At 37.8% G+C, this 11,265-nt stretch overlaps 1 protein-coding gene across 1 annotated transcript in view; it reads right to left on the reverse strand.

The window, feature by feature from the left end:
* Positions 1 to 1,749, reverse strand: part of plch2a (phospholipase C, eta 2a) — a 215,864-nt gene extending 214,115 nt beyond the window's left edge. The window contains exon 1 of the mRNA XM_053316848.1: positions 1,596 to 1,749. Coding sequence (XP_053172823.1) covers positions 1,596 to 1,749 — 154 coding nt within the window. The remainder of the gene's footprint in view (positions 1 to 1,595) is intronic.
* Positions 1,750 to 11,265: the final 9,516 nt, after the last annotated feature.

Here is an 11,265-nt window from a genome sequence, read left to right on the forward strand (position 1 = left end):
CTAAAATCCACATGGTTCTACGACCTCACAGAGAGACATGGAGAGGCTAGTTTGAATGTTTTTACAGAAGTTACCAAATTTTGTTAGACAATAAAAACGTAACCAGCCCAGTAGAAGCTCAATCTTGTCACCAAATGAGAGCAAAGAGCCCTCTAGATTTTTTTAAGAATTCCATCATCTCTGCTTTACTGGTGTGCATCAGTCTCATCAATATCTGTTTGGCTTAATTGTGTTTAACACAGCAAGAAAAACAAATAATCAACCAATCATCGACCAACCATTGACTTGACTCAGTTTGACCTCAGTGCTCTGCTATCCATCTGCGCCAATAACAATTATAGAGCTTAATGTAGCATCCATGTAAAAACCTCTATACTGACAACACTCAGCAGTTAGTTTTAAACACTCAGGAAACCAATCAAATCCTTCCCTGCAGCAAGGCCACGACCTTTCCAGTGTTAGTGATAATCACCAAATTCTTCCACTCTACCAGTAAAAGGAGCACATAGCTGCCTGGAGGAGCAGGGCACATGAGAGGTCAACAGAATATCAGCCTGACTGCATCTGATTCACCCTAATCATGATCTCTCAAAATCTCTCTTTCCGAAACACTGTGAGCACATCAACAACAGACAAACATGTTATCTATATGTTCGATCATGTACAACGAACATCATGTATCAGTGCATATTAACATCCCCACCAGTGTGTGTTTTACATCTGCATATCTTCATCCGTTCACCCGCATGTTACAACTTAGTCATCTCTCTGAGTCATTACAGATACTTTGTGTCAAGACACAATGTATCACTAGCGGCCCCTAGAGTCTTCAATGTTCGTCACACCTCACAGCAGCAAAGAGTTGCACATCAGGGCTAAAAGATGACATGGAAAAAAAGTAAATAAATGAATAAATAAACTAAAAAAAATCATATATTAAAAAGGATTAATACCTTTTTTTAAACTGTATATTTCATTATTATTCATTTCCTTTTTCATTAATTTCCCCCATCACTGCTCAGTCTTCACAGATTCATCAGCCTCAGTAGAAGTTTTCAGCCACCACAACAAAATCTGCCTTCTAAGCAGTAAAGACTTTTTTCAACACTTAATCATCAATATCATAGAAACCTTTTCTTTTTTGCTTCATTCACTTGTCTGAAATTAAAGTATTTTCTTTTAGCAAAAGTACATCATCAGGAAAAACTTCCATTTCCAAATAAATAGCTACTTACTTAAACTTCAGTATTTTACAACCTCCAGCCCATGACATCATCATCATTTAACATCAGAATCCAGACAATGATGCCACTGTGAGTTTCTATCCCATAGCTGAGAATGAAGTCTTTGCCAAATGTTAAGCTATAAAATTATTCAAAAATTCTTAACTGATTCAAATAGGGAACAGTAATGCTGCCCTTCCAGAAAACCAGCATGACCCAGGAAGTTTACGCTATACTACAGCTCACCACAACTTGAGACCTAATGCACCATCTCTCACAGGCAGCTTCATGGCACATTGTCATTCTACATTAATGAAACAAGCACTTATCACCAAGAAGGCCGCTCACAGGTCAGCGAGGGAAAACACTTACCAACATTGATGACGTTGGCGGACAAGAAGTGGCAGCAGGGAAGGCTGGCCGTGCTCACAAAGGAGTCGCCGTCTGTCGTCACGGTAGTCCTCGACCTTAGCGATGGGTTGGGGGAATCGGTCACCATGGCCATTCGAGCCGCAACAACATCCATGACTGCTGGTGTGTGATGTACAAGTGTGAAAGCCGGCTGTTCACGCCGTGTGAACAGATAATAAGGCGTAGTAGTTGAACTCACACCCAAAGAGTCAGTCAGTTAGAGCCTTTACAAACTGTTAGACAGCCCAAAAAAGGTTCTCTCATGAATAAAATATTCACCAATTTAGTTGTAAGTCTAAGTTAAGGATGAATGCAGTCTGAGAGTTTCCTCAAATTAAACCTCAGTAGTAGTGGAGAGCTGCAGGCTTCATGCAGTCTAGATTGCAATGAATGATACTGTCACAGAAATATGTAGCAAAGAAATAGATTTAAAAACAACGATCCAATCCAGTAATAATCACAAAAGGAATCCTTGGATAAAAAAAACTATTTCCTAGACACATTCCAGAAAAGATGCTTGTGAGGATCCTCAAATTACACTTTTTGGTTAGCGTTGAAAAGCTTCAGGAACACAGGAACTTCTCGACTTTCCTCCGTGACAAGCAGATGATCATGAATGACATCTGGCTCGTGCCATCACTCCTGGTCCTTCTGGTTCAAACCATCATCACAGGCAAAGCAAGCTGCTACAGTCACCTACAGCAGAGGAAACAGAGAGAAACACATGTGACTTCACATGGTTTATATACTGGAACAAACAGTGTGTCCAATTTTTGCTCAAAGCCCATTATTCACTCAAAGATGCAAGAAGTCTTGTATAAGCTTATTTTTGCGCATTTGTACTTGAAGTGTTTTATCTCAATAATTGTGGTACATAATAGGCACAAAATGGAATTGTAAGAGATTAGAAATAACTCCTCTAACCTTAAATCTACTCTATTTCATAGCAGGAGTGTGGGCCTGTGCCAGCCATTTGAAAGGTAGATGAATGAATGAGATAAAGTTTGATCTCAGAAGGTGCACTGAGACAGCAGGTAACAACAGAGCCAGTCTCACAAAGTCATACTTATAAAAGAAAACTGATGATGAAGATAGTCAACTTCTGTAAAGGCCAAACATTCGACAAACTCCCTGTGTATCCATGGCAACACAGAGGGCTTAGTTTCATTTTTACAAGAGGCTGCTCTCAAAGCCAGCCAGGTGAGCTGCCCCCAATCTTTGAAGCACAGCAGAGGAAGCCTCTCCCCAAAGCCCTGGTGCCTTTGTGACAGGATCCAGTCCTGGTAATGGATAGTCCAATCACAGTGAGCGGTAAATAACCCATGTCCCACTAAACCAATGTACTACTACACAATCACAATGTGTGTGTTTCTAATCAGGCTCTGTGTTACTGGTAGACAGAAATGTGTGTAGAATAAAACCTGATATCTGAAACGTTTTTTAAATATATTTACCAATTAATTGTTATTATTGTTTTACTATTAATATGATTTCATAGTACTGAAATGAGCTGTGGTGGTTGCTGTTTGACCTAAACCAACAAAATACAACAAATCACCACAGAAATGGACATCAAATCTATCAATCCTTATTTATATAGCACCAAATCACAACAAAAGTCATCTCAAGGCAGCAGGTCTAGACTGTACTCTTTAATTGAACTCTTTTAAAGAGCATATACAATATAAGACAAACACTGAAACATTGTGAACCTCTTTCAACATGGTGACATGACCGAACTATAGCAGAGATTCTGATGAAGCCACTGTATACTTCCTGCTACCTGCTGAACATAGAGGAGCATTAAGCAGCTAAAGAGACAGAGAGATTTCTCAGAAGTTGATGGAAACCAAAACAGAGCTAAAAGAGAGTGAATATTGGACGTATATTCATTGAGTGGATACAAATACAACTCCAAATGAAGGCTAATGTTTGTAATGCAACAGTTTACAAACTTGACATGAGTGATTTTTAGCTTGTCTCCATCCCTAAATGACCACAAAATGAATATAACTAATTCTAGATTTTACAAAAAGGCAAAAACCAACCAATATAGTATTGTACAAATAGCATTCAACCTGTAGTTTGTTGAGTCTGTCTCAATGTGTATAAATGCATGTGAACAGCTCATGGTAATGACTGTCTTCCAGTGAACTGCAGGCATCTTGTTCCTTGTTTTAACTATCTGTCACGTTCACCTCAGATTGACCTCAGCTTCCAGTAAAGATGTGGCTATATTTGGAAGTCACAGCACAAGTCACACGTGTTAAATGCTTCAGACAGCTGTGTAAAAATTAAACCTGGAGGCAACAACACTGAACTGACAGGAAACTGTAGACACAATATGAGGAGGAGCATAAAACAGAAATTAAACTGTGAATTAAGGTTTGAAAAGGTTAATAAAAAAACACATACAGTTGTTTTTGTTTAATCAAGACCCTAATCTGCTCTTTCTTGGGACTCAGTTTCAGAGTACACACAATGCTACATGACAGCCGCTGGCATGTTATACCACACCTCAAACTCTCTTTATCTCTCCAACCTAAACTCCCTTTGTTTACCTACCTTGCCGTCTTCTGCCACACATCCCTGGAAGAAACTTGCCTCTACAACGACTGGATAAACCTGAATACTGTTTCCTCTCAGCTTGAAAGACTCCTTAAAAATGTACTTTTAAAGTTGAGAGATATTATGCTGTGTATGTGATTAGCTGCCTTGTCGCAATGACTGAGGGCTGTGTGTGAGGTGAGGGAGTCAGTCAGGGTTAGACATGGTGGGCCGGCTGGAGGACGTGTTGAGAACTGTTTTTGAAAGGTTGGCGGTCAGATTGCCTTAGCTGCAGGTCTGAGCACGTTCCACTTACCATCAAACACACATATACACACTCTACAAGGACACAACAAAAGGTGTGTGTGTGTGTGTGTGTGTGTGTGTGTGTGTGTGCGTGTGTGCGTGTGTGTGCGTGTGCATTTGTGTGTGTGTGTGTGTGTGTGTATGTAGGTACGTAGAGCTGGAATGTGAAGTGGTATTTTCCCATTATTCATTCATTTCTAGCTCTGAGATTTTGCAGTAAGTATAAATTCAGGTTTCTGTGTAGTTTATGCCTGCCAGAACTTTGACATCAGAATCTGACAAAGGAATAAAATGTAAATTAAATGAATTTTAAAGGACTATTCTCTTAATCTGTGAAAAATACAAGACAACCCCCCTTATTACTTTCTGTTGCATTATTTCTGGTCAAAGTACATTTACTCAGGTACTTCAGTGCTGTACCAATACAGCAATTTAATAATACTCTATTACAAGAAAAAGTCCTGCATGACAAATCCTATTACAGTAAAAGTACTGCAGTATTATGAGTGATGTAGTATGCAGTATTACAGTAAAAGTACTGCAGTATTATGAGTGATGTAGTATGCAGTATTACAGTAAAAGTACTGCAGTATTATGAGTGATATAGTTACTTACTCATTAGATTATTAATAGTGAAGCATCAGTATTAGAGCAGCATGTTACTGTTGTAGCTGCTGGAGGTGGAGCTAGTTTATACTACTTTATATACAGTTAGCTAGTTTACACTACTTTATATACAGTTAGCTAGTTTACACTACTTTATATACAGTTAGTTAGTTTATACTACTTTATATACAGTTAGCTAGTTTACACTACTTTATATACAGTTAGCTAGTTTACACTACTTTATATACAGTTAGTTAGTTTACACTACTTTACATACAGTTAGCTAGTTTACACTACTTTATATACAGTTAGCTAGTTTACACTACTTTATATGCAGTTAGTTAGTTTATACTACTTTATATACAGTTAGCTAGTTTACACTACTATATATACAGTTAGCTAGTTTACACTACTTTATATACAGTTAGTTAGTTTACACTACTTTATATACAGTTAGCTAGTTTATACTACTTTATATACAGTTAGCTAGTTTATACTACTTTATATACAGTTAGCTAGTTTACACTACTTTATATGCAGTTAGTTGGTTTATACTACTTTATATACAGTTAGCTAGTTTACACTACTTTATATACAGTTAGCTAGTTTAGACTACTTTATATACAGTTAGCTAGTTTATACAACTTTATATGCAGTTAGTTGGTTTATACTACTTTATATACAGTTAGCTAGTTTACACTACTTTATATGCAGTTAGTTAGTTTATACTACTTTATATACAGTTAGCTAGTTTACACTACTATATATACAGTTAGTTAGTTTATACTACTTTATATGCAGTTAGTTAGTTTATACTACTTTATATACAGTTAGCTAATTTACACTACTTTATATACAGTTAGCTAGTTTAGTCCAGTGGTTCCCAACCTAGGGGTGGGGCCCATCCAAAGGGTCAGCAGATAAATGTGAGGGCTGGTGAGATGATTAATGGTTCTGATACACAAATGTGTTTTCAGTTTTTTGACTTTTTCTCTAATCATTGATTTTTGCTGAAATATTGGATCATTTGAACATTTATTGAAATGAAAGCATGTGAGAAGTTTAAAGGGAAAAATCAGTATTTGGTGGAGCTGTTAACAACTCATAGACATCTGAAATGTGAGCCAACTACACACATTAAAAGGGTTAGGGTTAGGGTTGGAAACCACTGGGTCTTGCAAAGTCAGAACGTAGACACTAATTAATGCCTTTAAAAGTATTTCACCATTTCTGTAAGTTTTTGGGGTAAAAACAAATGTTTAGTCAATTTTTAATTCCAGTTAATATTCTACTAAAAACAGCTAGAAAAGTATCACCATTAGTCATACAGTGAGGCAGTAAAACCCTGCACTCTAGTAAAAATACAAATTCTTTACCACTAGCTGGAGTTTTGCTTGCTAAATGACATTGTAAAGTATCTGGTCTCTTTTTAGTCTCATTCATTGCAAAATTGGTCCCTTTCTATGCAAATAGGACTCACTGCAAAAACATTCTAATTCACAAAGGCTGGAGGCTGGAGTGATCAGCACTGGTTTTACTGTGTGTGCACTCACTCCTCACTCACTCTCGCTCTCTCTCTCTGTCTCTCTCAAATCTTCAAGCTTGTAAGGCTTGATGATATTGAATTGATATTTAATGATATCAAGTCTGAAATCAAGGGGACCAAGTGGTATAGGGATCTTAGGCTTATCTCTGATGGAGGAGTGTAATAGCTGACCTGTGCAGATGTGCAGCAGATGACAGAAAATGAATTACCATCAGATCCAGACAGATCCAGTGTTTATGAAGTTACCACTGCTGCACCACATGTATAAATGCATACAGCCTCTCTCTAAGTCTGGAGCCGCTCTTATGGTTTCAGTTTCTGTATGATGCTGCAGCCAGCTGTGGATGACAAACACAAACAGAAGAACATCAGTTCTGATGTTTCTGTGAAATCCTGATTACATTCAGTGAGATCGGAACAAGATTACTGTAAGATTAAGGCATTAACATGTTTTAAACCTGTCTGCGTCACATAGCTGTATTCTGACATTTGACATTTCAGCTGATTGTTATAGTTGCGAAACACTAGCAGTAAATGAAACAAAATAGATGACAGTTGATTTGTGATTGTGTTGAGCTCTGTGTTTGTGCACCTCTGTTAATTAAAGACGCACAATTTGAGGTTTTGTGCTCTCTGCGGTTTTCATTATGGACCAATCTGTGTGCTCAAATGTGGAGAAAAGCCTGAAAGACTGGAAACTGCTCCACTCACTCAGACATAAAACAAGGGCACAGAGCTGATCCTTTCAGGGACCGAAATATTTTTGTATAGAAAACTTTTTTCTTTTTTTTTTTATTGCTCAATGCTTAGGCTGGCAGGGGGTCAAATCATGTTACCCATTAACCCTGATTACAGTGCAGTTGTGAGAGGAGGAATGATTACAGCAACAACATAGTGTATAGATGGCATGTAAATTGTATTGGGACAGGGGAACAAAATGTACCTATTGTTTAAGAAGAAGGAAACACATCTTCATTTATGCAAAGCCTGCACCTTTCAGCAGTGTAACAGAGAGCCAGTGAATGAGTGATTCACTGCCAGCTACTATGGACATATGAAATAACCCGAACTGTTAATAAAATAACTTAGTTGGAAGCAACTCTTTCTTTTCTGGAAGCTCCCTCTCCTCCTACACCATGTGCATGCAGGTGAGAGAGAGACTGAGCTGCTGTTTACTACAAAGACGCTGTGCAGTGTGTGATTAAAATCACTCAGAACATAATCGGTACCAATCTATTCAGCAGTACAGTGTTGGTGACATGAGGTGCCTACACAAAGCTCAAACACCCACTCCAGCCACAGCCTGTTCACTCTGCTGCCGTCTGTCATACCAACAGACAACAGACTGTGAGACTCATCACTTCATCCTATGCTCTCCAAAACTCCTTTCAGACCAAGCTCTAACCAGGTTTATTACCTCATCCATTCTACAAAAAGTAGTTTCATTTTTATTACTTTTTTAACATAAAGGGACTACGAACTACATTTCATTATTCCACCTTGTGGAATGATAGGTTTATTAATAAATTCATCATAAAACTGTTATGTTAGTTGTGAGGCCATTTTACTCATTCAAATTGTTTGTACTTTGTACTAATTGTCAGACTTTGAAGATGTTCTTGTGAGTAGGGCTGGGCAATTAATTGAAAAATAATCGAAACCAACATTTAGAAACTAATGGACTTAATCTTGCTCATGTCAATTAATGGTGGTGTTCACTGTTACCATGACAGTAAAGGTTGCATATCTTTAAGGAGTTTGAAAACTTGTCTTCAGTGATCATTTGAACCCAAACCATGATCTTTACATAGTTCTAATCAAGTAAACTAGACATTAACCACAGCGTCACATCTTAAAACATCTTTATTTTCACTCCCTAAAGATACTCATGTGTGAGGGCAGCAGTGGAAAATACCAAACTAAAGAAACTGTGAAAATACATCATTGTTCATCAAGGGTGGAGATAATCGTTCATTAATCGTAATTGAGGTTAAAAGTTCAATTAATTGTGATTTTCATTTTTGCCATAATCGCCCAGCCCTACTTGTGAGTACTGAGAATAGCAACCCTCAGGTTTAACATTGCTTAATCAGGTTAAATAACCACATCATAATGTAATGTGTGTTTAGGCTATTTCATTTACATAAACTGTTTGTCCTTGAAGATGGCCTAGTAGCCTGCAATCTACTACTATTTTAGACTACATAATGTTTTTATGAATACATTTTTCTAATGACCTGTCCTGATCTACCCAGTTATACTGTTCTTGTTGCATTCTTGTTTGTTTTTTTAAAGCTCCTTCAATCTAACTAATCTACACTAGTGCAGGTGGTAATCCAAGAGTTTAGGTGGTGTAGAAATGCAGGAAATGTGTTTTAAATTACAATTACTACCACCAACGATGTATCTTTCCAAGTTTGTTCAACCCTGTTTAAAACCAGGCAACCATGGTGAGGTCACGTATCTTTCTAATCCTATGTTTTAAAGTCTGTGTAAAGTAAGAATAAATATGTGTTCTGAGTTTGACATACCACAGAAAAGTGTGTTGTTAACCACCCTGCCAAATTTGAATAGTTAAAAAAAATCGCTAAATATATGAAATTAGGCTTCAAAGTTGTGTAAAACTCAGCCTCTTTCTCTGCTACCAAACGCTGTGGGAGTGCCCTCCGAGTTCGCTGAAACCCCGCCCCCTACCAAGTGTCACATGTCAATCAAAGTGACCACCTCTACCAGAAACATGGACGCTACGTCTGAAAGCTTTCTGCTGCTAACTCAGCTGCTAGCTCGGCAACTAACTCGGCTGCTAGCTCGGCAGCTAACTCAGCTAACTGGCTAACTGTAGACTATAGTAGTAGCGTTTCTTTTATACAGTCTATGAGTAGTAGTAGTGGTGTGTGCTGAATGTATTTATACTAAGGCTGTCAAACAATTAACTTTTTTAATCGCGATTAATCGCAGAATTTCCATAGTTAATCGCAATTAATCGCATTTTGAATTGCATGTTTAACCCTTAAACAGGCAGCGTGCACCAGGAGATACAGACTCTTTAACATCCTGTTGAAGCTTGTGGTAGGTCTATACTTTGATAGAATTTATAAAAATCAGTTTAGAAACTAGTATGTGTGATATTAATGACCAGAATGTATCACTTTTCTATGTTAAATAACACATTTAAGTGTTTTTATTATTATCACAATTTTATACCTTAATAAGGGCAACGCATCCTGGTGGAGATACAACTCATAAAATCCAAAATATTTTAACGAACTGGACACGTTACTGTTTTGTGTTATAAAATTTGAGAGTTTAAGCCAGTTTCTGTTCTGTTCAGTTAAAGTGCTGTTTTTCCCGAGTGTCTGTGAATGGCTCTTGAGAGTGAGACTTGCAGCTAGGTGCAGGTGTGTTGTTGTTGTTAGCCTCTGAGAAGAAGACGGCAGCACGTGTGTGGCTAAGGAGCTACTACATTAGGTTTTGTTGTTTTGGCGTTGGCTACGGCCCACAGTAGCCTGTGTAATAAAAAGGAATAAAGAGCCAGCTAAACCGGCTAACGTCTCTGTGTTTATTGAGGGACGTTACAATATATTAAAAATATGAGTGGAAATATTTTACTTTAGGTGCAAATGACATAACTAGTAACATAAAATTATGTTTTCTTACATCTCATTTTCTATCCCTGCCTGTTGAAGGGTTTATATCCTCTTATTTTACATTTCAAGGCAGTTTTAAGCCCATAATGTAAAGCATTTCTTACCAGAGTGTCTTAACTGGGAATCGATCACGGCTCTGCTACGACTCCCACACTCCAAAACGCTTGGCTGCACCTGGGTGTTTAGCGTGGAGGCGCTAACTCAAACTCGACGTACTCCGGTGGTAGTTAAACTCCGTTTGGCACAGGTTGCATTTTACTTTTGACTTGTCAACTGAACCGTCTGGAAGTTTTTTAAAGTTAAACAAGCCGTTCAAAAGTCCAGTAGCTCTCTTACTTTCCATCAGCGCGGTAGGTTTACTGCAGGAGGCCGCTTCAAAGCATAGCGCTACAGCTAAAGGAGCCGTCTACGGGTGAGTAGAAGGGACAAAAAGGCTTGCAAAATTAAAACGCGATTAAAAAAAATGAACGCGTTATGGATTGCATTAATGTAATCGCGATTAACGCGTTAATGCTGACAGCCCTAATTTATACCTCTACAGTAGCAGGGGCGGGTTTATGCTATCACCGCCGCGTTTTCAGACCCGCCCACTAAATCCTGAACACAGAAATCTTGAAACACAGTTTGTGAAGCCTAGCTCCACAATTCAAATCTAAATGGTTGAAATGCTTTTTACACATTTTTTAGAAATACATTTATGACCTATTTAATGTGTTTAGAAGAAAATGTCTGAATTCACTTTACACAGTCTTTAAAGAAAAATGTGTGTAATATCTGTTTATATCAAAATGTTACCAAATACACACAATTAAGCAAAAAGAAAAAGTGCTATGAAAAAGACTTCATAAGTTTCATGAAACTAGATTTATTTTGAAATATTTGAAATGTTCCATTGTTATTGGTGGAGGACATTATACTGGCTTCATCACCAGTTCTACCTAATCCAACCAATCTAGACTACAACACAATGTATGTGGAG

This window comes from Scomber japonicus, chromosome 4, assembly GCF_027409825.1.
Source record: "Scomber japonicus isolate fScoJap1 chromosome 4, fScoJap1.pri, whole genome shotgun sequence".
Classification (NCBI taxonomy): domain Eukaryota; kingdom Metazoa; phylum Chordata; class Actinopteri; order Scombriformes; family Scombridae; genus Scomber; species Scomber japonicus.